The following is a 27,660-nucleotide window of genomic DNA, read 5'->3' on the forward strand; positions in this document are numbered from 1 at the left end:
AGGGGCGCGGGGCAGAGTTCCGGTGAAGTTCTGAGGGGTAGGGTGAAAGCAGCAAACGCGCGAGGCTCGGGCCTTGTGCGTGCCCACGCGTGCACGCCGGTGTGCTAGTGCGGACACGCGCGGGGGCAGCCATCCGCTTCCTGAACAGGAGGGGGCGCGAGATGGCAGGGGAAGGAGGGAGTCTTTTTGGTTCGATCTTCTTACTCCCTTCTCTCTCATCGTCCCGGCAGGGAGTCTTGGGGATACGAAGGTATGGACTCCAACACACCCACCCGGTCAATGGTGACATCATGGCTTTCCGTCCCCATGGCAACGAACGTCATAGTCTGGGGCTGGGGTGGCTTCACCGCGGGCCTGGACTAGCAGGGAAGTGTGGCCTTTTTCTCCAGCCGAGACCAGGGTGGAAAGTTTCGGGTGAACTGCGTCCTCTGGTGGATACTTTGGGGAGACAGAGATGGGGAGGAAGAGGATAATAGAACTGCCCACGATGACAGCCTTGCTGGAGCCAGAGACAAGCTCTAAGCCAGAGACAAGCTCATTTAAGACTTGATCCGAAGCCTAGCGATAATCACACCAGTGTTTTGTGTTTGCATGTAATGCTTTACATTTGAAAGCGCTTCTTTATTTTTTTAAATTTTTTAAAGGATTTTATTTATTTATTCATGAGAGAGAGAGGCAGAGATACAGGCAGAGGGAGAAGCAGGCTCCATGCAGGGAGCCCGACGTGGGACTTGATCCTGGGTCTCCAGGATCACGCCCTGGTCCGAAGGCAGGCGCTCAACCGCTGAGCCACCCAGGGATCCTGAAAAGCGCTTCTTTAAATAGGTTATACTCGGTTTGATTTTATCTTTTAGCGCAAGCAATATCATCACCATTTTACAGAAAGAAAAGTCGAGGCACAGAGCTTTAACAGACTTTTATTTATTTTTTAAAAGGATTTTATTTATTTATTCATGAGAGACACAGAGAAAGGCAGAGGCAGGGACGTAGGCAGAAGGGAGAAGCAGGCTCCCCGCAGGGAGCCCGATGTGGGACCGGATCCCGGGTCTCCAGGATCACATCCTGGGCTGAAGGCGGCATTAAACTGCTGAGCCACCCGGGCTGCCCCAGATGGAGAGTTTTAGAGTTGGCTTCCCTGCTCCAAGTTGCCAATGCAAGACCACACGAATGGGTCACATGTGGGTACAGTTAGAGCCTGAGGAACAGCTTAGTTGTTTGGGTTCTAGTCCAAAGGTGGCTGGCTCCCCAAATCTTTTTTTTTTTTTTTAAGATTTTATTTATTCATGAGAGACAGAGACCCAGGCAGAGGGAGAGCAGACTCCTCGAAGGGAGCCCGACGTGGGACTCCATTCCGGGTCTTCAGGATAGGTGGCTGGCTCCCCCAATTTTTTTTTTTTAAGATTTTACTTATTCATGAGAGACAGAGACACAGGCAGAGGGAGGAGCAGACTCCTCTCAGGGAGCCCGATGCGGGACTCGATCCCAGATTCCGGGATCATGGCCTGAGCCGAAGGCAGGCGCTCAACCACTGAGCCACCCAGGCTTCCCGAAGCTCAGGTTTCGGGATCGTCCTTCAGATTGTCCTTTACATATTGCTTAACTCGCCTAGATTTATTATGAATAAATACACAAATTAAGTCGCAGTCTGGACGACCTTAAGAATGCCCTCGCGAGGGTCTCTCCAGACATTCCTGGTCTCCAGGTTCCGCGCTCCGGCCACACCCGCGCGATGGCCCTGGCCCTTTAAGTCGGCGCGCGAGGCCCCGCCCCGCCTGGTGCCCCGCCCCTCCCGTTCCGAGTCCGCAGCCGCCGCTGCCTGCGACGCGCGCCCCGCCCTCCCCAGCTGTGCACCTTCCGTCCAGCTGCGCGCACGTCGGGAGTCCCAGACATGTCCGCGGAGAGAGAAGCAGCCGAGGCGGCCACCATGGTGGCCGCGGCCGAAGCAGGGGCCGGAGAAGACGCCCATTCTCAGCCACCGAAAGCCGAGGCCGCTGGCGACACCCAACCACCCGCGACTTCCGAGGGGGCCGCCGCCGCGTCGCCGCGGCCGCTGAGGTGCCTGGTGCTCACCGGCTTCGGGGGCTACGACAAGGTGAAGCTGCAGAGCCGGCCGGCCGGGCCCCCGGCCCCCGGCCCCGGGCAGCTGACGCTGAGCGTCCGGGCTTGCGGGCTCAACTTCGCCGACCTTATGGCCCGGCAAGGGCTGTACGACCGGCTGCCGCCTTTGCCCCTCACCCCGGGCATGGAGGGCGCCGGCGTCGTGATCGCGGTGGGCGAGGGAGTCAACGACCGCAAGGTGAGCGGGCCCTGGCAGGGCGGGGAGAGGCTGCCCAGGCCATGCAGTGGGGCTCGAGTGGGCGGGGGCCGGGGGTGTGGCAGGGCGGAGGAAAACTGGCACCGGGTAGACGGGCGTGGAAGGCGTTGGAAGGGAACCTGTGTGTCGAGGGCGCTGGGGAACTGGGTCTGTAGTGGAGATGGAGTTATCGTCCCTTCCCCGACCATTTTTAATTGTGGCCGCCGCCCAGAAGCGGCGGCGGTGGTGGTAGTTTGGGGGGGGGGGGACACAATAAGGCACTCGGGCGCATGCGCACAACGACCTTACCAACTACCCCCTCCTCGCCCCCCCCCCCCCCGCCAACTCCCAGCTTAAAACCCCACCTGTACCCCTGGCACGGAACATTTCCCGCGTAATTGTGGTGTGTGACCCTGAGTACCTTCTCCCCGAGGAGCTTGGGGAGTTATGTAGTCCGGGTTGGGCGGGGACGCATGACCCTGCCAGAGCCCCAGTCACATGCAGCCCCGTGGTCTGTGGGGGTGTGAGGAGGCCCCTCCCAGAGCTGGGCCAAAGAGAGGAGGCACGCCCATCATGGAGGAGAGGGAGCCTGCCACCCGCTCTCCCACCGGCCTGACACTGCCTCTCTGATCTTGGGGTTGGCGGGGACGAGATTGGGTCTCTGGATCTTTGTTTTAGGCTCTCTGTATCCCGTGACTGCACTATCTCCTCCTCCGGTGACTCAGCCTGGGGGCCGCGACCCCAGGCTGCCCTTGGGAACGTTGGGGGGCGGGGGCGTTGGTGGGGGTGGGGAACACGCCTCCTCCTTCCTCCCAGGGGACCCTCGCCTCAGAAACCCGGACGGTGCCCATTTGGACTGGGGGATTGGGGTGGGGGGGTGTGGCACCGGGAGCAGGTTGGCCCAGCTCTGCCGGTCTGTTTCTCCTTTCGTTTATCATTAATCTTGGCCACAAACCCGGACAGCGGAGAGTTCCAAAAGAGCAATTTTGTGAGAGACTTAAAGTGAAGCCTTTGCAGTCATTTGTTTGGGGATTTCTTTTTAAATCAGCTCCCTGCAAGAGAGGCCCCTCAGATGCAACCTTCCTCTTGCTAGTCCCAGATCCCAGAGCTGGAATTCTTGGATTTATTGTGTATGCAAACATCTTTTTAAAGTGCTTCTGCCTCCATTCAGCTCTGGCTCCACCCTTTCCACTGACTTCTAAGTAATCCCACTCTTCAGAAGGTGCTAGGAGGAATTTGGTGTGTGTGTTGAGGGGGGAATTGTAGTTCATGTTTGAAGGCCACCCACCTAACCTCCCTCCCCACACTTTCCGCTTAGTAAATACAGGATATCCTGTCCAGAGCAAGAACCTGATGTAAGAGGCTGGATTCTGTGGGGAGAGCGCTCCTTCCCTCCAGATGTGGAAGGAGGAGGGGTCATGGCCCTGCCCTGTGATGGGCAGAGGGGTGGGCTTTAGCCTGGGTAGGTGAGCCTTGTTCTGGGCCAGATTGGTCACAGCCCTGGCTAACCACTGCACTTCCCAGCACTCCTGGGCTCTTTCTGAGTCTCCTAGTCCTGAGTCCTAGGGTGGAATGCTTCCATTCCCCAGACCTCATCTCAGGCCGGTGCTGGCAAGGGCACATCCCAGCCTGCCTTCAGTCCTCCTTGTGCATGGAGTGTGGGGACTTGGGGACATGAAAAGGGGTGTGTTTTGGGGATCCCTGGATGGCTCAGTGGTTTAGCGCCTGCCTTTGGCCCAGGGCATGATCCTGGAGTCCCAGGATTGAGTCCCACGTCAGGCTTCTGCATGGAGCCTGCTTCTCCCTCTGCCTGTGTCTCTGCCTCTCTCTCTCTCTCTCTCTCTCTCTCTCTCTCTGTGTGTGTGTGTGTGTCTCTCATGAATAAATAAATAAAATCTTAAAAAAAAAAAAAGAAAAGAAAAGAGGTGTGTGTGGGACTCCCATCCATCCCTCTCTCGATGGATCGATCCCGATCCCAAGTCTCCTTAATGTACAGAATTCCCATCATTCCTGGCAGGGACCAAAACAGACCGGGATTGTCCTAGAATAGCACCCACATTTCCCTCTGCATGGCCTTCAGAGAGTGAGGAGAGGCCTTGCTTTCTTCAGAGATTACCCCCTTTCCTCTGCCCTCCTCTTGACCCCAGATGCTAAGCTGCAGGGAAAGATTCTGTTTTCTTAGCTCCCTTTCCCTCCTGCAGTGAGGCTCTTGTGCAGGTGGCTGGGGCGGGTCCAGAGTAGGGAGAGGGGATACCTCTTCCTGGTGGTTTAGGGCTGTGTGGCTGTCTTTGTACATCACCCCAACCCCTTGTCTCTGGGTGAAGGTGTTTTCTGAGCCCCCAGTGCTGGCTCAAATGTTTCTTGTGAGGTTATTGCACCAGCCATAGCTGCTCAGAGATCTTTATGGCCCCCTATCATTATTATTACCTAATACTTTGAACTGCTTACTCTGTGCCAGACACTGAGCTAAAAATTACCAAACGGTTTTTTTTTTTTTTTTGCCACTTAATCCTTATAATTGCCCTATTTTACAGACAGGAAAACTGGAGCTCAAAAAGATTAAATAGTTTTTATTTGCCCAAGGTCACACTGTCTATAAACAGCAGAGCCCGTTTTTTTTTTTTTACTTTTTTTTTAAATTTTTATTTATTTATGATAGTCACACACATAGAGAGAGAGAGAGGCAGAGACATAGGCAGAGGGAGAAGCAGGCTCCATGCACCGGGAGCCCGACGTGGGATTCGATCCCGGGTCTCCAGGATCGTGCCCTGGGCCAAAGGCAGGCGCCAAACCGCTGCGCCACCCAGGGATCCCCTTTACTTTTTTTTTTAAACCAAAACAGTTTGATCTCTTAAACAGTACTCCATGCTGCCCTAACTATAAGCTTCTTGCATTCAGGGATTTTACACAATAGTGAAGTATAAATCTATAGAGTCGAGATAAAGACAGTATCTACCTCAAAGAGCTGGGAAGGATTAATCGAGTGTTTTTATATAATAAACTTACTATAGCACTTGGAGTTGGGCCTGGCCTCTGGTAAGCACTCAGTAAAGGTAAGTTGTTATTATTTTCTGTGGTATTATTATTACTATTACTGTAACTACTGTGGCTGCTTCTTTTGCCACTTCATTGCCAGGAAGAGGGTCTTGAACGTAGTCATAAATTGCCGGTGGGTGAACGGGCAAGGGACCGAATGATACTCTTCTTTCATTCTTCAAGGTAGGGGACCGGGTGATGGTGTTGATCCGGTCAGGCATGTGGCAGGAGGAGGTGACTGTGCCCTCAGCCCAGACCTTCCAGATGCCAGAGGCCATGACCTTTGAGGAAGCCGCTGCCTTGCTGGTCAATTACATCACAGCCTACATGGTCCTCTTTGACTTCGGCAATCTACGGCCTGGCCACAGCGTCTTGGTACACATGGCTGCAGGTGACAGGCCTCCTCCCTTCATCCCCCCCTTACCCCACCCACATTTCCTTCGTGCCCCTTCCCTGCAGCCTGTCTGGACGGTTGTCATGGCAACACCAGCTGCCTCGGCCTCTGGCTCCCAGAGGGCTCTGCAGTATTGTTGCCGTGGTAACACTCAGGCACCAGGTCCAGCCTGGCGTGCTATCCATAGCAACGTGCCCTCAGCCAGCACCCCCTCCTTTGCCAGCTCCCCTCCCCTCAGTTCTCCATCATGGATATTGGATGTTGTTATGAGGAGAGAAAGCCTTTACATGAGCCCAGGCAAAATGAAAGTGATGAGCGGAGTCCTTGAGAGGCAGGAACAGGGGGCGGGGGCGGGGTGACCCCACATCCCCCCTCATGAAACCATCTTGCCACAGGGGGTGTGGGTATGGCCGCCGTGCAGCTGTGCCGCACAGTGGAGAATGTGACGGTGTTCGGGACAGCCTCGGCCAGCAAGCACGAGGTGCTGAAGGAGAACGGGGTCACGCACCCCATCGACTATCACACGACTGACTACGTGGATGAGATCAAGAAGATCTCCCCCAAAGGTGGGGTGGGCATTTGGACAGGGACAGGGTGGCCCAGAACAGGGAGGGGTGCACCAGATCTGTGTATCCTAATGCTGTTCCTGGGCACCCCCTCTATTCTGTGACAGGAGTGGACATCGTCATGGACCCCCTGGGTGGGTCAGATACTGCCAAGGGCTACAATCTCCTCAAACCCATGGGCAAAGTGGTCACCTATGGTGAGTTAGCAGGCTGTGAGGGGGAGCAGGGTGGGTCTAAAGGGCATGATGTAGAGGCCCAGGGACTCAGGTGCTCAAGCAAGCATCTGGGTGAGGGTGAGCCGGGTTGGGTGCTGCTTGCAGATTGCTGCCTCCAGGGTGGAGCTATTGTCATTCTCATTCACTCCTTTTCCTACGAGTCACAGTGAATTCTGTGTTCTTTCTGTTCTCCCGTTTGGGGAGTATTCCAGATGCAAAATCCATCATCAGTTGGCCTGCCTATGTCTTACCCTCCTGGGCTGCTTGGGCAAGCTGCATTGTCATTTGAAAAACTGTTTCACAAAAAAGTCAACAAATAAATAAAGATGAGGGCAATTTTTGAGTCAGCTGGAGACCATTTAGGCCTGGCAGCCAGCAGGTGGGGGGATTAGCTGGCACTCCGTGTTGCTGCCGTAGATATGCTAAGAGGCCCACAGAGGGCAGGTGAGCATGGATTTGGACAGGGACGTGCCTGGTACTGGGATTTACAGGCTGTGTCTCCCCATTCCTCAGGAATGGCCAACCTGCTGACCGGCCCCAAGCGGAACTTGATGGCCCTGGCACGCACATGGTGGAATCAGTTCAGCGTGACTGCTCTGCAGCTCCTGCCGGCCAACCGAGCTGTGTGTGGCTTTCACCTGGGCTACCTGGAGGGTGAGGTAGAGCTAGTCAGTGGTGTGGTGGCCCGCCTCCTGGCTCTGTACAACCAGGGCCACATCAAACCCCACATTGACTCCGTGTGGCCCTTTGAGAAGGTGAGTGTGATGACTGCATGGAGGGCCAAGGTGGGAGCCCTGAAGGCTGGGGTCCCAGGGGTGGGATTCCCGAGAAGAGGAGGGGGACTCTTTTAGGCTGGCTCTCTGGAGGGGCTGGACGGCGCTGGGAGCCAGGTCTTGTTTTCCTCTCCAGGTGGCAGATGCCATGAGGCAGATGCAGGAGAAGAAGAATGTGGGCAAAGTCCTCCTGGTGCCTGGACCGGAGAAGGAGAACTAGGGCGGGGGGCTGGCAGAGACCCTCATGGCCCGGGAAGAGAGAGACTGGGGAGCCGCGTTAATGTTGATCACCAGACTCTCTTACATTTCATCCTCTCTCATAACGCTCTGCCCTCTCTCCCCCAAAAGGTCTCCGTCGTGATGACGTCTCCCCTGCCCTGTTCTGTCTCCTTAGGCAGGGCTGCCCCCTCCCCCTTCCTGCCCTCGGAAGAGGTTGGGAAGTGACCACTTGGATGTCTGGGCCCTGCCAAGGGGACAGGGAGGGTCAGAGGGAGGCCGGCTGCTTCCTGCCCCCACCCTTTCCCTGGGCCCGCTGTGCTGCTTTTGTGCCAAGGTTAGCCAATCCCTTTCCGTCCAGTTCTGTGTGCTTCCACCTCTGCCTCATCTCCCCTCCCACCCCTGCCCCACACCGACCCCTCCCACCCCCCAAAGAATTGAAATGTCAGCTCAGGATATGGGGCCAATCTGTGTGAATCTAGCATGTCCCCATCTCGCCCTCGTGTCCCTTCAGCCCAGGCCAACCAGGGCCCACCTCTGAACTCTGCGGCCTCTTGTCCCCCACCTCCTCAAGCACAACTGGGCTGCTTCCACCTCCAGGTTTTCTGCCACTCTCCACCAACGTTGCCTCTTACAACAGGGGTAGGAATCAGACCTGCTCCCCTAGGTCACAACTGTGGGAGGGACACAGGCCCCCCCCCCCACCTACCCCTTCACTGAGTTCTCTGGAGTTGTTCTCAGTGCCTTAGCAACGGAAAACCTGTGCTTGCATGTGGGGCGGGGGTCCCTGTCTCACATCTCCTTCTCTACCCCCGTACTCCCCAGTGCCTTCCTTGTTCTGCTGGAGCTGGGGTTTTGCTGCCTCCCAGTCCCACAACACTGCCAAAAATCTGTGTGCGTGCCAGTGGGTGGGGGGGCAGGGGCCAGCCCTAGCCTCCTGGGGTCTCTGCTGTGTCCTGTCTCTGGGGCTGTCATTTCTCTGTGGCTGGTTGAAAAGAAAAAGGCAGGGAAACTTTCTCAGCCTCGCAGATAAGTGTGGCATTTACCAGCCTGAGCTCTGAGAGGCTGTGCCATCTGTTTCTTGTTCTGGGACCAAAGTAAAAAAATAATCAAAGCACATTACCCGTGTCATCAAGGGAGGCCGCGGCCTTCTCAGAGCAGGGGGCGCCTTTTCGAATTCAGCCCCGAACTTTGTTTACATGGGTGGGGAGATGGACCGGGGTGGGGGTGGGGACGGTCAGGAGGAGGGGGTGTTGAGGACCTGGGCTGCTGGAACCAAAGCAGGGACTTCCTGGCTGGAGGGGTATAACCCCCTCTGCTCTGCGACGTGGAATTTGGGTTATTGCCCAGGCACTGCCAGTGGGAGGTGAGGTGAGGAGCTCAGCCTCTTCATTGTCTAAATGAGGCCTGAATGTGTGAAGTGCGATTTCTGCTTTTCGTGTACCCCCCCCAACCCTCCCCACCCCAGTTTACCGAAGCTGCCTTTGTGTTTGTGTCAATAAAAAGCCAAACCCTGGGTCCTGATTGTTGCCTCTTGAGAGTGGAGGGGAAGGTGGGCTCATGGAAGGCCAGTGCTTGAGAGTGGAAGGTTAGGGTTCCTCCTTCCATGCTCAAGTCAAGTTTCCTTTCAGGAAATGCAATGAGAAGAAGGTCACGCCACTTTTATTGTTCTTGGGCAGCATTGTACAACCCATAATCCCTGACGCTGTTGACTAGCACAATCTCTTGCACCCAATGCACCTGACTCCAGCCTGGTTGAAGAGGCTTGGCCGAGGGGTGGGGGCAATGAGAAGGGTAGGCTCTTAGCCCGATGTGGCAGTAAAGACTGCCAGGCCCCGCTGTCCCGGGGGCACAACTCTCAGGGACTCCACCTCTCCACCTCCACGAGAGGGCTTCTGGAAGTGGATCTCCAGGATGTCCTGCAACTCTGGGCCATCCAGGACATCAGGAATGTTGAGCACTAGCACTGATTGGGGCACCGGCCGGAACATGATCTGGAAGAGGAGCCAGGAGCTGGGCAAAAGGCTCTCCAGAGTCAGGGACTGGGGACAGGCAGTACCCGTGGGGGTATGGGAGGGACCAGGGGCCTGGAGAGGCTGGCAATGGGGAGGGCAGTGGAATTTGGGGACTCTGATCCCATTTTGGGCAAGTTTCTGGCTGGCAGACAGGTTCCTTGCCCAGCCTCTGATTCTCTACTTTCCCACTTACCTCTGCCTTCTGGATCTCCCCAGTTAGGTAGGGAGAGACTCTCAAAGGGAAACTTTGCCTGCCCAGTGGCACTGTGAACTGGCCAACCTGGCACAGGTGCTGCGCCACTGTGGGGAGAGAGAGGGATGGACGTCTGGCATCAAGGGCTCTGCTGTCCCTCAGTCTAATGCATCATTCTGAAACTTGTGGGCAGGGCCCTTACCTGTGTCCTTAGTGAAACCCAGAACAACACCCCCTTGCAGTAGTAGTTCCCGGGTCTCCACCTCACCACCTCCATTCCTGATCTTGCCAAAGAAGATCTCCAGTTTGTCCAGCAGCTCCTCCTCACTCAGTCTGAGCCCTGCAGGAAACCCACTGACCAGCACGCTCCACCTGCTTATCTGAGTGGACACCTGGGGCAGACATGAAGGAGAGATCCAGCCCCACTTCCCAGTGCCCAAGTGCCATGGCACTCCCTGCACATCCCAGGACCCTGCTGTTCTCTCACCTGGATGGTGGTCACCATGGGCAGCTCCAAGGCTTCCACTTGCACCCGCAACCGGCATTCCTCTATGTCGATTTTATGTTCCTTCTGCTGTAGCACCCTCTCAGCCACTGGCATGAGGAAGCAGCAAGGTCAGTGCTGGGATGCCTCCCAGCCTCCCTCCCAGGGCTTCTCATGAGAGCTCACCCTTGGGGTCATCAAAGGTGACCAGAGCAGAACCTCCTGGCAGAGGGTAGCAGATCCGCAGTTTGGAAACCAAACACGTGGGCACCTCTTTGCCCTGCTGAGTGTGTCCTCGGAACACCAGGGGGACTGCAGGTACTGAGAATGGGACCTGGAGGCCAGGGCAGGGAGGCTGATGCAGCCTTCAGGGGCGGGAGAGGCCTGACCCCCCCCCCCCCCAGGAGGAAAGTGTTCCTTGTGCTCAATGCCAGGAACAAGTACATTTACTGAAAGAAGAGCTGGATAAATGAGTGGATGAACATAGGTCAAGCCTGTACTGGCACTTTACTCCCAAGATCTTAGCTTGTTCTCACACCAGCAAGTCTGGTAGTTCCACTTTACAGATGAGAACACATGTCCCAAGAGCTCAAGTAACACACTGGAGGTCACACAAGGCAAAGAAGTGGCGGAGCCAGGAGAGAAACTAACTTCTAGTTCTTTCTACCAGGCCACCCTCTCTCCCAGCTTACCTGGTCAGGGGAGATGTCCCTGAGCTCTCTCCTCTGCTGCTGCAGTTCCTGCAGCCTCCTCCTCAGTCTGGTCTGCTCCTCCTGAAGCGCACAGAGGGCCTAGTAGGGGGAGATGACCAGACGTCCACCTGCCTTCCCGGAGAAGGAGCCCAGTGGAAGGCCTTTTCCCACAGCAGAGCTGGTGCTCAGCTCAAGGAGAGTCCAGCCCTGGGCTGGGCCTGGCCCACTTTCCTCAGGACTTGCCTGGCCTCATCTCAGCCACTGTCTGGGGGGTGCAGGAGGAGCCTTGGCAGCAGCCACAGTTGGTTCATTACAGAAGACTATGCCTTTAACAAACACTAACTGAGTTCCTGCTGCAGGGTGCCAAGCACTGACACAGGGTAGTGGGGGACAAGAGGCCAGCCATCAGGTCTGTACGAAACAGTACCCAAGACACCATACCCACAGGACCCACTGTGAAGCATGTTAGGCGTATGGAGGAGGGATGGTCCCATAGGCCTTAACATAACTAGGGAGGCCTCCAAAAGGGGTGCAGGCTTAGAATGGCAACACATCATACTATCAGCTAAACATTTATGAAGCATTTACTGTATGTCAGGCCATATGCCAAGCTTTCTATTTTTTTTTCAAGCTTTCTATATACATTATATCGCTCAATTCTGGAAACAACCCTATGAGATAAATTCCCTTAGCCTTATTTTACAGACGAGGAAACCAAAGCTCAGAGAGGATAAGTGACTTGCCCAAAGTCATTCGGCCCTATGCAGTCTGACTCCAATCTGTGCTTTCCAGTGAAGAAATTTAGCCCAGAGTGGGGGAGCGATATCCCCCACATCTCCCAGCTTGTCCCTTGACTAGTGGTCTTTCCACTGTACTAAGCAGCCTTTCAGGCTGCGTGTGATTTGGAGCAAGTCCAGAGACAGAGAGTGACAACATGGGCAAGGGAATGACACCAGGGACACGAATGAATGCACCTTTGTTTGTGGGATGGAGTAGACGTGAGCTGGCGAGTTCACTGTGTGGTTGGGAGGCCTGATTAATAAGGTCAGCTCAGAGAAGTGTGAGCTCACTCGGGAAGGCGGGACTGTATCCTAGCCATCTCTGTGTCCCCAGTGTTCGGCAGAGTCCCTGGCACAAAACAGGCATTCAAGAATGTGTGTGGAATGAATGAATGAATGTGGTGAATGAATGATAGGATGGGAGCATATTTCAGAGGGCACTGGAGATGTTCAGTGTGAGTTTGCTTTATTTTAAACAGAGGAACCCAGGGCTTGACCAAATAACACTGGTTGATGAGTAGTGAGAAAGGCACCCAGTTCTTTATATTTCTATAAATAAGGGACCTTTAGGGGCTGGACAGATGACATCAATGAGTCCAGGAAGCCAGTGTGGACAACAGGGAGTGCTAGGAACTCAAACTGGAGAGAGCATGTCCCCACCTAAGTGGCATCCTCTTCTCAGCTCCAGCCAAGATTTTCTCATGTGGGAATGTGGTTTCAGGATCCTGTATCTTCCCTTTTTTTTTTTTTTTAAGATTTTATTTATTTATTCATGAGAGACACAGAGAAAGAGAGAGAGAGAGAGAGAGAGAGAGAGAGGCAGAGACATGGGTAGAGGGAGAAGCAGGCTCCATGCAGGGAGCCTGACGTGGGACTCGATCCTGGGTCTCCAGGGTCATGCCCTGGGCTGAAGGCAGTGCTAAACCACTGAGCCACCGGGGCTGCCCGTATCTTCCCATTTTTATTTTATTTTATTTTTTTAAAGATTTTATTTATTTATTCATGAGAGACACACAGAGAGAGAGGGGCAGAGACACAGGCAGAGGGAGAAGCAGGCTCCATGCAGGGAGCTCAACATGGGACTCAATCCTGGGTCTCCAGGATCATGCCCTGGGCTGAAGGCGGCGCTAAACCGCTGAGCCACCAGAGCTGCCTCTTCCCATTTTTTTTTTTAAATTTTTATTTATTTATGATAGTCACAGAGAGAGAGAGAGGCAGAGACATAGGCAGAGGAAGAAGCAGGCTCCATGCACTGGGAGCCCGATGTGGGATTCGATCCCGCGTCTCCAGGATCTTGCCCTGGGCCAAAGGCAGGCGCTAAACCGCTGCGCCACCCAGGGATCCCGAGCCTCTTCCCATTTTTAAAAAAGATTTTATTTTAGGGGTGCCTGCCTTTGGCTCAGGTCATGATCCCAGGATTCTGAGACGGAGCCCCATGTGGAGCTCTCTGTCCAGCGGGGAGCCTGCTGCTTCTCCCTCTGCCTGCCACTCTGCCTGCTTATGCTCTATTGCTTTCTGTCAAATAAATAAAATATTTTAAAAATATATTTTATGTATTTATTTGAGAGAGAAAGCACAAGCAGGGGGGAAGGGTAGAGGGGGAGGAAAGAATCTCACGTAGACTCCCCACTGAGCATGGAGCCCAACGTGGGGCTCAATCTCATGACCCTGAGATCATGACCTGAGCCAAAACCAAGAGTTGGTTGCTCAATCGATTGAGCCACCCCGGTACCCCAATAAATATAGAGTTTTTCAAAGAACCATCCAAGTAGTAGAGTTCAGATCTGATATTAGTAGGAGATAGAACTAGTGAAGATTTTGGGGGTGTGTGAGGTAGTATTTTACCTCAGTGTTTAAGGGACACAGTGTTTAAGGGAGCAATTTGGCAGCTATGGCAGGATGAACTCAAGCATCAGGAACTGGGAAGTGACACTGAGGTTCTAATTCCCATGGATGTGGCAGGAGCTGGGCTGGGCGTTTGGCAATGGGCATGTGCGGGTGAGCATATTTCATGAGGAAAGCTCCAGGACTCTGGGTGTGTATATTAAGGAGACAGAGGGGACAAACTGAAAAGATGATGTCGATGTTGCAGACCTAGGTGTCAAGAGTTTGGTAGAAAGCCAGTGACACAGGCGCCTGGATCAGTTAAGCGTGTGCCTTTGGCTCAGGTCATGATCTCAAGATACTGGGATCGAGCCCCGTATCGGGCTCTCTGCTCAGTGGGAAGTCTGCTTCTCCCTCTCTCTCTGTGATCTTTCTGGTTCTCTCTCTCTCAAATAAATAAATAAAATCTTAAAGCAAGCAAGCAAGCCAGCCAGTGACCCAACAGGCAAAGAAGAGAGTCGATGGTTACTAGGGGCCTGCTAGATGCGGGGCATAGTTGAATGCCAACTCAATTTAAGTATCACAAAATGGCCTCCTATCTTCAACACCAAACTGAAACTTCTCTCTTCTAGGACCCTCTGAAAGACAACACAGGCCAATCATAGTCACTTACATGAATTCAACTATATATGCTATTACTTATATGACAGGATAACATGATCTCCTAAATGCAAGCCAATGTGCAACTGGTGGTCCACTGAAAAAAACTGCAATCTATTCTACACAGAGCTCATTGAAAGACTATAAATTCTGGATATTTTGGGGGTGAGTTAATGATTTTAGGTTAATTTTGACTACCTTTATGCTTCTGCCTTACTTGCCAATTTACAAACTAACTACCCCATAAAGATAAAAATCTCATGCTATCTATGCTCATCATAGGGGTATTGGGTGGCAGTTTAAAAGCACGAATTTAGGGGATCCCTGGGCGGCGCAGTGGTTTGGTGCCTGCCTTTGGCCCAGGGCCCGATCCTGGAGACCCGGGATCAAATCCCATGTCAGGCTCCCGGTGCATGGAGCCTGCTTCTCCCTCTGCCTGTGTCTCTGCCTCTCTCTCTCTCTGTGTGTGACTATCATAAATAAATAAAAAAAATTAAAAAAAAAATAAAAGCACAAATTTGGGCACCTGGGTGACTCAGTGGTTGAGCATCTGCCTTTGGCTCAGATTGTGATTCTGGGGTCCTGGGATGGAGTCCTGCATCAAGCTCCCCATGGGGATCCTGCTTCTCCCTCTGCTTATGTTTCTGCCTCTCTTTCTGTGTCTCTCATGAATAAATAAACAAAATCTTAAAAAAAAAAAAAGCACAAACTTTAGGGCTCATATCCAGCAACTCCTAGGACTGCAAGACAATGAGCAAGTTATTTAGCTCTCTGTGCCTTGGTTTCCTCATCTGTAAAATGGGCATAATAGCAATTTCCACCTATATATAATTTTGTTGGAAACAAAGGTGCCTGACACATAATGCATGCTATGTTGAGTGTTTTCTATTTTATTTTATTTTATTTTATTTTATTTTATTTTATTTTATTTTATTTTATTTATGATTTTATTTATTTATTCATGAGAGACACAGAGAGAGTCAGAGACATAGGCGGGGGAGAAGCAGGCTCCATTCAGGGAGCCCGATGTGGGACTTGATCCCAGGACTCCAGGATCACGCCCCGGCCCCAAGGCAGGCACTAAACCGCTGAGCTACCCAGGGATCCCCTTGTGTTTTCTATTTTATTAATCCTCCTTTCATTATTTTTTTTAAAGAGTTATTATTTGAGAGAGAAAGAGAGAGAGTGAATGTGTGAGCCAGGGAGGTGGGGCAGAGGGAGAGGGAGAAAGAGAATCTAAAGCAGACTCTGAGCTAATCAGGGAGTCCAATGTGGGGCTGAATCCCACAACCCTGAGATCATGACCTTAGCCAAAGTCAAGAGTCAGATGCTTAACTGACTGAGCCACCTAGGCACCCCTATTAATCCTCATTTTATAGATGGAGAACCTGAGGTCTGTCAGGGTTAATTAATGGGCCAAATTAAGCCAAACCCAAGGCCGTTGAAGACACACAGGGTCAGGGACAGGACTTAGTAGAAAGGACTCTGGTTTGGAACAGCATGTGGTGATGGAAGAAGCCAAGGGAAGGAAGAACTATTTGAAGGACAGAGCCTTAAAAATGTAATCTTTGAGGATACCTAGTCAGGAGGCAGAGGAGACAAAGGAATGGAAGAGGAAAAAAAAGGGGGGGCTGGTTAGAGATAAAGAGGGCTGGGGCCAGGACTGGGGACTGTCAGAGACACAGAGGGGGAAGAGGGAGGAAGCAGAGCTTCAAGGAAAGGAGGCTGTAAGATGTCTACTTGCTCATACTCATTCAAGAATTAGCTACTGAGCATCTACCAAGTGCCAGGTACTGTTCTAGGCTCTGGAGACACAATCGTGAACAAAACAGAACTTCCTTGTGGGGTTTATGTTCTAGAGGATGAATCAGACAATAAAGAGAATAAATAAAATCTACCGTATACTAGTGGTAATATTGTGGAGAAAAACAAAGCAGGGGCAGAGAGAGAACATTGGAGTACATTTTAAATGGGGTGATCAGAGCAGGCCTCGCTGAGATGATACTTGATCATTTAAATGAAGGAGATGCAGGAAGGAGCCATGTGTACACGGGGAAGTTCTATGCAGAGGAACAGCAAGTACATAGGCCCTGAGAAGGGAGTTTGTCAGGCGTATCTGAGGAATAGCAAGGAAGCCAAGGTGGTGGAGCAGAGGAACTGAGAGGAGAGTGGCCAGAGATGAAGTCACAGAGGAAATGGGGTTGGACCACGTAGAGACTGTGACATGTTGTGATGGGGGAAGCCGTAGACAGGCTTAAAGTTTAACAGGATTACTTGGCTATAGTGTGGCTATACTGCTGTGGAGAAAGGACACAAGCAGGGAGACCACCAAGGAGGCCATTACAGTGTCCAGGGAAGCCATGTTGGTGGCTTGGACCAGGTGGGAGTGATGGAAGTGGTGAGGATTGATTGAAGTTGCTGATGGATCGGAAGTAGAGTGTGGAAGAAAGAGAGGAGTCTGAGATGACTCTAAGCTTTTTGGCCTGAGCAAATGGAGGGAATATGAGCCATTTTCTGAGATGGGGAGGACTGTGGGTGGAAAAGATTTAGGGCAGAAAATTAGGAGTTTATTTTGAACATATTAGGTATGAAGTGCCTATGTGATATTCCAGCAGAGACATAGGGTAGCAGTTTCTTCTAGGGATCCAGTATTCAGGGAAGGGGTCCAGGCCGGAAGTATACATTTGGGAGTTATTCATGGAGGGAAGATAAAGTCACTAAACTAAGGAAGATCATGAAAAAAGTCACACAACTACATGAAAGCAACAGTGACAGGGGTACAGACATAGAGAGGTACAAGGGCTGATTTCTGGAGCATTTAACACAAAGGGTCAGGAGAAGAAGTACCAGCTAGGGAGAAGCGTGGGGGGTGGGGAGGTGAACCTGGAGGGAGAACAGGAGTGTGAAGAGGGGTTTCAAGGAGGAGGAGCAGCTGTGCCGAATGCTGCTAACAGGCCAACTAAGATGAGGAATGAGAATGAACACCGAGACTGAGAAACAAAAAACAGTGCTACTTATAAAGAAATAGCCTTACAAAGTTCACATACAAAAGATTATTATTGTGGTTTTATTTAAAACAGACAAAAAGGGACGCCTGTGTGGCTCAGCAGCTTAGAGCCTGCTTTAGGCCCAGGGTGTGATCCTAGAGTCCCGAGATTGAGTCCCACATTGGGCTTCCTACATGGAGCCTGCTTCTCCCTCTGCCTGTGTCTCTGCCTCTCTTTCTCTCTGTCTCTCATGAATAAGTAAATAAACAAAATCTTAAAAATAAAAAAATAAAACAGACAAAAAGAGGGGTGTCTGGGTGGCTTAGCCAGTAGAGCATATGACTCTTGATCTCAGGGTCTGAGTTCAAGCCCCACATTGGGTGTAGAGCTTACATTAAAAACAAAACAACAAAACAAACGAATAGAAATCTACATGATTAACAATAGAGGAATAGCTAAATAAATATCATGTAGCAATTAAAAGATATAGAAGAACATTTAATGATATGAAAAAATGCTCACAATTAGCCCCCAAAGCAAGATATACAAACTGTATAGAAAGTATGATCCTATTCTGTTGACTTAAAAAGTTTTATTTCCGGGTGCCTGGGTGGCTCAGTCAGTTAAGCGTCTGCCTTTGGCTTAGGTCGTGATCCCAGAGTCCTGGGATCAAGCCCTGCATTGGGCTCTCTGCTTGGCAGGGAGTCTGCTTCTCTCTATCCCTGCAGCTCCTCCTGCTTGTGCACTCTCTCAAATAAATAAATAAGATCCTAAAAAAAATGTTTTGGAAAAAGTTTTATTTGATAAGGATATTTATTAACACATAAAAATGCATAGGGGGCGACTGGCTGGCTGGCTCAGTCTTGCAAGAGCGTGTGACTCTTGATCTCTGGGTCATAAGTTTGAGCCCCATATTGGGTGTAAGGATTACTTAAAAAAAAAGTTTTAAAAAAAGGCATAAAAAAACTGGGAAAATAGCAAAATGTTATAAACAGAGGTTGTCTCTCAATAATAAATTTAGTGTGATTAAAAGATAAGAGTTTCCTGAATCTACCTTCCAATATGTAAATGCTCAAGGGAGTAGTTTTGGCAGAGGTAGAAGATGGAGGTGAATCAAGATAATCTTGGGGAACTGGGATTCTGAAAGGTTGGCAATAACAATAATAACAAACACATATTGGGGCACCTGGATGGTTCAGTGGGTTCAGGGTCTGCTTTTGGCTCAGGTCATGATCCTAGAGTCCCAGGCTGGAGCCCCACATGGAGCCCCACAACAGGCTCTCTGCTCAGTGGGGAGCTGCTTCTCCCTCTGCCTCTTACCCACTCATGTTCTATCTCTTATGCTCTCTCTCAAATAAATAAAATCTTAAAAAATAAATAACAAACACATATTGTATGCTTAATAGTTGCCAAGCAGTGTGCTAAGTTTTTAGTGTATTAATTTATGGATTATCTGCTTTAGTTTTTTTTAAGATTTTATTTATTTATTCATAGAGATGCAGAGAGAGAGAGAGAGGCAGAGACACAGGCAGAGGGAGAAGCAGGCTCCATGCAGAGAGCCTGATGTGGGACTCGATCCAGAGTCTCCAGATCACGCCCTGGGCTGCAGGTGGCGCTAAACCGCTGCGGCACCGGGGCTGCCCTGCTTTAGTTTTTTTTTTTTTTTTAAGATTTTATTTATTTGGGGATCCCTGGGTGGCACAGCGGTTTGGCGCCTGCCTTTGGCCCAGGGCGCGATCCTGGAGACCCGGGATCAAATCCGACATCGGGCTCCCGGTGCATGGAGCCTGCTTCTCCCTCTGCCATGTCTCTGCCTCTCTCTCTCTCTGTGTGTGGCTATCATAAATAAAAATATATATATATAAAAAAAAGAAAAAAAACATTTAAAAACAAAAAAAATATTTTATTTATTCATGAGAGACACAGAGAGAGAGGCAGACAGACACACAGGCCAAGGGAGAAGCAGGCTCCATGCAGACAGCCCGATGTAGGACTCTATCCCAGGTCTCCAGAATCATGCCCTGAGCTGAAGGCAGACGCTCAACCGCTGAGCCACCCAGCTGTCCCTCCTTTATTTTTTTTTTAAAGATTTTATTTATTTATTCATGAGAGACGTACAGAGAGAGGCAGAGACATAGGCAGAGGGAGAAGCAGGCTCCCATGGGGAGCCTGATGTGGGACTCGATTCTAGGACCCTGGGATCATGACCTGAGCCGAAGGGAGATGCTCAATCACTGAGCCACTGAGCCACCCAGATGCCCTAATTTTTCTTTTTATTTATTTTTAAAGATTTTATTTATTTATTCATGAGAGAGAGAGAGAGAGAGAGAGAGAGAGAGAGAGAGAGGAGAGAGAGAGGCAGAGACACAGGCAGAGGGAGGAGCAGGCTCCAGGCAGAAGCCTGACTTGGGACTCAATCCTGGGACCCCAGGGTCACACCCTGGGCTGAAGGCGGCGCTAAACCGCTGAGCCACCCGGGCTGCCCCAATTTTTCTTTTTTTAAAAAGTGATCTCTACACCCAACGAGGGGTTTGAACTCACAACTCTGAGATCAGGAGTCACCAGCTCCACCAACTGAGCCAGCCAGGGGCTCTGAGCCTGTGATCTTATTACACTTGGGGTGCAAATGAAAATTTCCCAAGCGAGACATCTGTGTACTTATAACAGATGGGGTAGTAGCAGGGAGGGAAAGACTGAAGAAGCTGGAGAGAGGAGGAAATTCATTCATCCCACAGCTGTTTATTGAGTGCTGACTGCTGGCCAGGCACAGGGCTAGCATGTCTAGGGATCAAAGGTGAACAGGCTACACAGGGGACCAGTCATAGTCTAGCAGGAGTCAGGGCATTCACAGGTCAGGAAAGAGAGGACCACAGCTCGCAGGGGGAAGGTGAGCTCTTTGAGGAGTAACACGTCTTCCAGTGACCGGGAAGAGGGCCCAGGGTTCAACTGAAATGAACTGTAAGGTGTGGAACTATCCATTTCAACTCTAGGATGAAATATAAGGAGGGGAAGTTTGTTGGGCAAGATCTCAGGAGATCAGGGTGTGAATGAATCTTAAACTTTTTGGGTCACAAAGCCCTTTGAGTATCGAAAGAGAACTGCGGATTGGCTCAGAAAAAATGTACATTCACATGAGGACTTCTGGAGCTCCTGAGGTGCAGGTTATAGAACTGCCTCTGAGGCAATGGGTTAGGGGAGAGGTAATGGCAGCGGCGTTTCTCCCCCAACCTCTAGCAGGTCTGAGAGATGGGCAGAGACACTTGGCCACCAGGCCCTGAGATACCTACCTGCACATTCTCAGCCAAGAGGAATGCTCCTCTGCTTCTCCCACCGCCCCCCAACACTCTCCTCACTTACCGCATCATAGACTGACATGGGCCTGGGGTCCAGTTGGCAAGGGCTGAGGCTTCAGAGCTGGGCGCAAAGTGGCAGCGTTCTCTGTAACGAAACGCTTGCTTGTACCTTCTGAGGTGTCTTAGTCCCCTCCAAGCTGGGCCTGACGTGCACTTCTGATGGCTCTGCCTGCAGGCTTTGCTTCCACTTTCATTTCTGCAAAATCCCTTCTGCTGGTTTGACACGCCCCCAGCCGCCTGCCCGGCCTCTGGGAGGAAGCCTTTCTGGTCTTGGAAGTTGACTTCACCCCCTGGAGGCCCCAGGGGAAGCCACCCACAAATAACTGCAAACAGGATGTAGGCCCCAATCAACCACTCATTCCCAGTACAAACATTAATCCCAGTACAAACCCGCTGGTAGAATTTTGTCTACTGTTATTTTCCTGGAGCCCAGAAAGATGCCGGGTGCATGAGAACTAATTAAGATTGAGAAATGTGACCAGGCTGGCTAAGGCCTCTCCACGTTTGCAAAGCTGTACGAGTAGCCAGCCATTTTGTTTGAGAGCTGATCCAATACTGGTTCTGCTTCACACGAGTTAACTCAATCTTCCAAACAACCCCACAAAGTCAGTTCTGTTTTTGCCATTTTACGGACGAGATTCTAAACTTCTGAGGCAGTGGAGTGTAGAAACTTGCTCGAAGTCATATTGCTGGGAAGTCAAGCCATGTATCCAAACCTGGGTGGAATAGTATTTGAATTTGGGCCTTGAGGCAGAGTAGAAAGAACTCGTTGTCTTTTTTTTTTTTTTTTTAAGATTTTATTTATTTATTCATGAGAGACACAGAGAGAGAGGCAGAGACAGGCAGAGGGGAAAGCAGGCTCCATACAGGAAGCCTGATGTGGGACTTGATCCCAGGTCTCCAGGATCACACCCGGGGCTGCAGGCGGCGCTAAACCGCAGCGCCACCAGGGATGCCCTCTAGTCAGAGGGTTTAAATTCACTTCCATTTGTGACTGAGTAGGCAAGGTACTTAGGAGTGTCTCCAGACTTAAGGTAGACGGACCATACTTAAGGGTAAGAAATCAAATGAAAGGACATAGGACTCTCTCTGTAGACTGGTTTCCTAATCTCCAGTCCAGGATTTTTCGAGTAATTTACAGACCTAACCCTTCCCCCACACTTCAGGTGGATGTATGCCAAGTGCAATGCTTGGTGAACACACCTGCTTGTTTCACTCCTACTTCCACCTAGTGACCAGCTCAGGTGGAGAGCCTATTTTACCGGTAAGTGTCATAGGTATCCAGTAAAAGGTAAAATGCCAGAGAAGGGCCAAATACCTATCCTTAAGTACTAGTGACCCAACCATGGCCAAGACCCTTGAATCACATCTTTTATCTCTGCCAGCCAGGCCATTTGGGGACATCTTTTCCTTTGTTTTGTTTTTTTTTTAAGATTTTATTTATTCAGAGAGAGGAGAGAGAGAGAGAGAGAGAGAGGGAGAGAGAGAGAGAGAGAGAGAAGCAGGCTCAATGCAGGGAGCCCAATGTGGGACTTGATCCCAGGTCTCCAGGATCACACCCCAGGCCACAGGCGGCACCAAACCGCTGCACCACGGGGGCTGCCCTGGGGACCTCTTGATCTCACTAGGAATGGGTGGGTGAAGGGTGAGATCAGGCTTTCATTAGTCCCCACCCCTATCTAGAGCAGCACCAGTTATCAGCAGATAATCTGCTACAAATTCTGACCTAGTAAATCCAAGTGGGACTATGGCACTCTGTGGTTGGTTTGAGATCCTCAGATTGGTGGCTCTCAATCCAAAGTAGCAAGGCCCACTGAGAAGGGCCTGTGGGCATTCCCAATTGTGTGTGTGTGTGTGGGGGGGGGAGAGGCAGTAGTAGAGTGGCCCAAGTTCTCTCTAGGTTATGTGACAGGCTGAAGCCAGCTTAAAGATGCTAAAGAACTCTGCACCTGAGAATGTCAGTAGTTCTTTTTTGGAAAACAGTTCAGTAGCTCACACCTTACCAACCAAGGGTATCCAAATGATGAAAGGATTATCAGGCTCAGGACAACTAGTCCAAGCTCACAAAGGCCTTATATATTTTCCCACAGCCTCTCACCCACCACCCAATGTCTCATCATATCAGTCTAACACATGCTGCAGGCAGACACAGATCTTTTTTTTTTTTTTTAATTTATTTTTAATGACTGAAAGAAATCTAAAACCGCAGCTTCTGGAAGAACCACTTATTCTTGCCAGTCTTGTACCTAGAAGGGGGAAGAAAAGGACACCATTGAGAAGAACAGTGAAGCCAAATTCCTTTCATGGACAATAGGGCCCCCATACTCCAAAATCCACCACTCAAATCCATTTACCTCTCCTCAAACTTGACCTTGGCCTCTCGTCGGGCCTTGCGTTTAAGAGCAGGGTCTCTGAAGACATCCTTGTTGACGACAGTTTTGTCCAAAGGGATATCCACAGAGTACCTGGCGACAATAGTAGGGAGGTAAGATCAGCCCACAAACTGCCAGAGCCTTCACACAGTCCAAGGACTCCTGGGACAGACATTAGGGTGTTAGGGTCTGTCTCCATAGGAGTGATTTGCAAAGTCCCAAGGATATTCTTTGGAAATTCCCAATTAAGAAGACTCCTTTACATAGACTCAAACCACCAAAATACTTCACATTTCATTCTCAACTTTCTATAGTGACTATTTTTCTAGCTAAGGACTTTCACTTTATTAAATCTCCTTCACTATGATCATGGCGGTTGGCCAGCTTTCCATTTGGAGCATTTTAACATTTTATTTATTTGCGAGAGTTCATATGTGCACACAGAAGCAGGGGTAGTAGCAGCAGAGGGAGAAGCAGGCTTCTGACTCCTCACTGACTAGGGAGCCTGAGACAGGGCTCGATCCCAGGACCCCAGAATCATGACCTGAGCTAAAGGCAGGCACTTACCTGACTGAGCCACCCAGGCACCCCTTGAGTCATTTTATTTAGCCTCATTCAAGTTGTGTGTGGGCAGGGGCAGCCTAACTGTTGACAGTGCGAAAGCTGGGTGACTAGTTGCTGAGATCTCACCGTTTCCCAACACCTGAGAGACAGCTCTAACCTTTTAAGATAGCTTAAAAGTAAACATGCAGCCTCCAGCAGCAAACCATAGGCACATAATGCTGGGTTTTGGCAATCATTGTTTAGGACTCTCTCAAATGCTGTATTTCCACATAACTGGTGCACCAAGATAGTGTGTATGATGCACAACACTGTGTAAGGCCAGGGACTAAGGGGCTTGGCAACCAAGTGGAATGAGTTGGGGGGGGGGAGGTGGTTTGCTTTATTTACCAACCATTTTGGAAAGCCTCCAGTAACTAAGTTAAGAAGTGGAACAGTGGTAGAGATCAGGCCAGATCCCATGCCTGTATTTACTCTGAATGCAAACAAATCAAATGATTCTTATCCAATACTTAACAGAACTTATAGGTGGGGAAACAGGGAGCTAGCTTAGAAGAGATTTTTAAATCCTGCTTGGCCAAATCAGGTAAGCCACCACAGAAAATGGAAGAACACAGCTCCATGTTGAATTAAAGAGGCAACACTGGAAACCACCACCACTTTGTAAGAGACACCGGAAAAATGATGGCTCTTCCCCATACTAGAATGGCTACAAGGCTGTCTCCTTATTCAGCAAGACAGAGGCAGTGAAAAGATAAGACCCTTTCATTCCCATTCCCGAAATGCTCACCTTGTGGGCATGAGGTGATTGTAGTTATAAACTTTCACAAAAGACTTGATCTTTGACCTCTTGGCGATTTTCTTCTTGCCCATGGCAGCTGTCACTTTTCGGGGATAGCGGTCAATTCCGGCCACCAGAGCATGGCTGTAGGGACGGTCTGAGGTGCCATCATCAATGTTCTGAAGGAGCAAGAGTCAAATGTTATTGACCGAGGGCCTATTTAGGCCCTGTGCTAGATGTGAGGCATGTATGAAAGGAACATCTCCACTCCCAGAGTCTGGGCCTCACGATGGGAAAAACCCCCCAAGGCTAGTCCTAGACCTTCTAGCATTCTGAGTGCTGTGCTAACAGAGGGTCGTGTTCACTCCCACAAGAATCTGGAAAGGCTCCTGGGAGGTAAAAGATTTAAAAGGAGCAAATATTAACATTAATGGAGTGCTTGCTTTGTATCGAGCACTGGTTCTTAGGACTTTACATCTCAACTCCACCTACCATTGCACTGCTAGTAAGGACGAGAAGCAGGACCCCAAAACTGGTGGCCTAACTCCAGAAACCAGTCTCAAAGAGATGGGGGAAGGCAAACCCACGGGTGCGCCGTCCCCCCTCCGTGGCCCCACAACAGCCCAAAGCAGGTGTACCTTGCCAGGGCTTAGGGGAGCTCTCATAAGAGGCTACAAGATGTAGACAGAAGGCCAATGTCAAAAGGCCAGAATACGCCAAGTGATCACTTTGACTAAAAACACTTTCTCCTCCTTTTACAGAATCCCAGCCGCAGCACCTTATTTTATTTATTTATTATGAGAGACACAGAGGGAGAGAGGCAGAGACACAGGCAAAGGGGGGAAGCAGGCTCCCTGCAGGGAGGCCAATGTGGGACTGGATCATGAGACTCCAGGGTCAGGCCCTGAGCCTCCCAGGCGTCCCGCACCTGATGGTTTTTATCTCAGTAGACTCCCCTACGGGTTACGTCAGGACTGAACGTGACAACACCTGTAAAGCGGTGTCAGACACAATGGAAGCGCTCGATACACGCTGGCCACGATTATTTTTTAAACTCTCCCTGGTAGAGGCCGCGTTATGGGTTAGGCGCCCGATTCCATTCACATTTGTTTTTACCTTGCACCTTCCTCTCTCAAGAGTCCGCTCGCATTCGCCCTCTCCCGCCCGCAATGCTCGGGGACTAATGCCCCAAGCTAGGTCCTGGATTCCAAGCTCGCAGGCCCTCCCTAAGTAGCCCCATCACGAGATGCAGGCGCGCAGCAGAGGCTCGGGGGGCTGCTACCTTCACGATGACCGCTTTGCGTCCGGAGTAGCGTCCGGCCAGGACCAGCACCACCTTCCCGGGTTTCATGAACTTGCCCATCTCTGCAGAGGAAGGAGAAGGGTCCGATCTGAAACCCGCAAGCCGAGACTGCGGGCCCGGAAACTACGACGGCGTCCCTATCGTCTCGGCCCCAGCCGCCCGCCGGCCCTGCTCACAGGACAGGACCGCTACGAAGCCGCCAGAAGCCGAACAACGGAAAGCGCCCGGTGCCGCCCCGTCACTCAACCCCCGGGCCGCGGATGGCGGCGGATTGGAGCACCCTGCCCGAGCCTCTACTCACCGACACCAGCCACTCCAGCCTACAGGAGAAAGGAAGAAATGGCACTTCCGCTAACCTTTCACCCCGGGGGAGAGTGGATCTCACATCCGGTCCCGCCCCTCAAGCTTGTCCCGCCTCTCGAAATCCGTTGCGGGAGGAAGAAGCTCCTGCGGGGAGAGCAGGCCTCGGTAGCTTATTTATTCAAATCAAACTTTATTAGTAGCTTCAGCAGTGGGCAAGAACAAAGGGGTCCCTTTCTCCCGCGTAGGCTGGAAGAGCAAGGAAGCCTCGAAAGCGCGCAGATTTTTGAGTCCGCTGCTCTGAGGCACCCTTGATTGTAGTTCCTTTTTCGGACGCTAGGAGGAGACACAGTTTGCAATTGACCTTTATGCTTTGCAAAAGTCAGCAACCTAGGACTTCTGTCACTGTGCACTGTGAGGCTAAGAAGGGAGAGACGGAGGTCAGGCAAGAGAGCTTACCTCAATATTTAGAGTCTAGTGATGTCACAGACATTACCGACTGGAATAAGCAGTGAGGGAGGCGAAGGACGACGATGGTGATAATCACTGAGCCCCTACTCTGTGCTAGGCTTCTTAGGTAAGTTGACAGCCCATTTAGTTCTCCCAACCCTGCCTGCATCTTGGGTATTTTCCTACCATTTAGAAATGAGGAAATTGAGATTCCAATTTCCTTAACCTTAAATTGAGGTTAAGTTACCTATCTGAGGTTGATCCTAATCGGTAGCACAGATGAGATTCAAATCTAGGTTTTTTTTTTTTAAATCTTTTATTTATTTATGATACTCACACACAGAGAGAGAGACAGGCAGAGACACAAGGCAGAGGGAGAAGCAGGCTCCATGCACCGGGAGCCCGACGTGGGATTCGATCCCGGGTCTCCAGGATCGCGCCCTGGACCAAAGGGAGGCGCCAAACCGCTGCGCCACCCAGGGATCCCCTCAAATCTAGGTTTGAACCCAGGTCTAGTTGGTTCTCAAACTGAATTATTTCCCATCATTCACTGGAAGAGTGATTTTATCATTATTTTTTTTTTTAGAGTAGGCACCATGCCCAAGATGGGGCTTGCATTCAGGACCTTGAGATCAAGGATCACCTGTTCTACCAACAGAACCAGTCAGGCATCCCTGGAAGAGTGTTTTTATTTATTTTTTATTATTATTTTTAAAGACTTTATTTATTTATTCATGAGAGACACACACAGAGAGAGAGGCAGGCTCCTTGCAGGGAGCCTGACAAGGGATTCCATCCCAGGTCTCCAGGATCATGCCCTGGGGGGAAGGCAGTGCTAAACTGAGCCACCCAGGCTGCCCTGGAAGAGTGTTTTTAGATGGTTCTTCAGCTGTCTTCTGAGTTCAAGAGAAGGGGATCCTTGAGTGGCTCAGCAGGTTTAGCGCCTGCCTTCGGCCCAGGGCATGATCCTGGAGTGCCAAGATCAAGTCCCACTTCAGGCTCCCTGCATGGAGCCTGCTTCTCCCTCTGCCTGTGTCTCTGCCTCTCTCGCTCTCCATGTCTCTCATGAATTAAAAAAAAAAAAATCTGAGTTCAAGAGAAAGGAAAACCATCTTACAGCCTTTGCTTGTCTGAACACTGAAGATCTAGGGGATGGTCTTGGGCAAGATGTGGAAACAATAAGGTTTCATCAACTCTCTTTTTAGGGATCCCTGGGTGGTGCAGCAGTTTGGCGCCTGCCTTTGGCCCAGGGCGCGATCCTGGAGACCCGGGATCGAATCCCACATCAGGCTCCCGGTGCATGGAGCCTGCTCCTCCTCTGCCTGTGTCTCTGCCTCTCTCTCTCTCTCTGTGTGACTATCATAAATAAATTTTTTTAAAAAATTCTCTTTTTAAGGCTCTCCAGGGACCACA

General features: G+C 50.9%; 3 protein-coding genes across 3 annotated transcripts; 1 reads left to right on the top strand and 2 right to left on the bottom strand.

Moving 5' to 3' along the window:
• The first annotated feature begins 1,809 nt into the window (after window positions 1-1,809).
• VAT1 (vesicle amine transport 1) lies at window positions 1,810-9,009 on the top strand. The gene is made up of 6 exons (XM_055336313.1): window positions 1,810-2,296; window positions 5,513-5,720; window positions 6,119-6,289; window positions 6,397-6,486; window positions 7,018-7,259; window positions 7,414-9,009. Exons 1-6 carry the CDS (start codon window positions 1,889-1,891, stop codon window positions 7,495-7,497), a joined length of 1,203 nt encoding a protein of 400 aa, XP_055192288.1. The 5' UTR covers window positions 1,810-1,888; the 3' UTR covers window positions 7,498-9,009.
• Window positions 9,010-9,139: 130 nt separating this feature from the next.
• Window positions 9,140-20,691, bottom strand: IFI35 (interferon induced protein 35). The gene is made up of 7 exons (XM_055326375.1): window positions 20,485-20,691; window positions 10,878-10,976; window positions 10,372-10,519; window positions 10,189-10,295; window positions 9,904-10,093; window positions 9,702-9,808; window positions 9,140-9,487 (listed from the first exon to the last, which is right to left on the bottom strand). The coding sequence occupies exons 1-7, from the start codon at window positions 20,500-20,502 to the stop codon at window positions 9,296-9,298; spliced, it is 861 nt and encodes a 286-aa protein (XP_055182350.1). The 5' UTR covers window positions 20,503-20,691; the 3' UTR covers window positions 9,140-9,295.
• Window positions 20,692-22,633: 1,942 nt separating this feature from the next.
• On the bottom strand, window positions 22,634-25,881 carry RPL27 (ribosomal protein L27). Its single transcript, XM_055324723.1, has 5 exons — window positions 25,799-25,881; window positions 25,477-25,559; window positions 24,204-24,373; window positions 22,835-22,945; window positions 22,634-22,726 (listed from the first exon to the last, which is right to left on the bottom strand). Exons 2-5 carry the CDS (start codon window positions 25,555-25,557, stop codon window positions 22,678-22,680), a joined length of 411 nt encoding a protein of 136 aa, XP_055180698.1. The 5' UTR covers window positions 25,558-25,559; window positions 25,799-25,881; the 3' UTR covers window positions 22,634-22,677.
• Between the last annotated feature and the right edge of the window lie 1,779 nt (window positions 25,882-27,660).

The sequence above is a fragment of the Nyctereutes procyonoides genome, unplaced genomic scaffold (assembly GCF_905146905.1).
Source record: "Nyctereutes procyonoides isolate TBG_1078 unplaced genomic scaffold, NYPRO_anot_genome, whole genome shotgun sequence".
Taxonomy (NCBI): Eukaryota; Metazoa; Chordata; class Mammalia; order Carnivora; family Canidae; genus Nyctereutes; species Nyctereutes procyonoides.

Coding starts and splice junctions, on each gene's coding strand:
- RPL27 (XM_055324723.1), bottom strand. CDS start 25,557: ATGGGCAAGTTCATGAAACCCGGGAAGGTGGTGCTGGTCCTGGCCGGA. Junction 24,374..25,476: donor GCAAAGCGGTCATCGTGAAG/GTAGCAGCCCCC, acceptor TTGCTCCTTCAG/AACATTGATGATGGCACCTC. Junction 22,727..22,834: donor AAGGTCAAGTTTGAGGAGAG/GTAAATGGATTT, acceptor TCCCCCTTCTAG/GTACAAGACTGGCAAGAATA.
- VAT1 (XM_055336313.1), top strand. CDS start 1,889: ATGTCCGCGGAGAGAGAAGCAGCCGAGGCGGCCACCATGGTGGCCGCG. Junction 2,297..5,512: donor AGGGAGTCAACGACCGCAAG/GTGAGCGGGCCC, acceptor TCATTCTTCAAG/GTAGGGGACCGGGTGATGGT. Junction 6,487..7,017: donor GGGCAAAGTGGTCACCTATG/GTGAGTTAGCAG, acceptor CCCATTCCTCAG/GAATGGCCAACCTGCTGACC.
- IFI35 (XM_055326375.1), bottom strand. Junction 10,296..10,371: donor CACCTTTGATGACCCCAAGG/GTGAGCTCTCAT, acceptor TCCTCATGCCAG/TGGCTGAGAGGGTGCTACAG. Junction 9,488..9,701: donor GGGAGATCCAGAAGGCAGAG/GTAAGTGGGAAA, acceptor CTCCTCTTCCAG/ATCATGTTCCGGCCGGTGCC.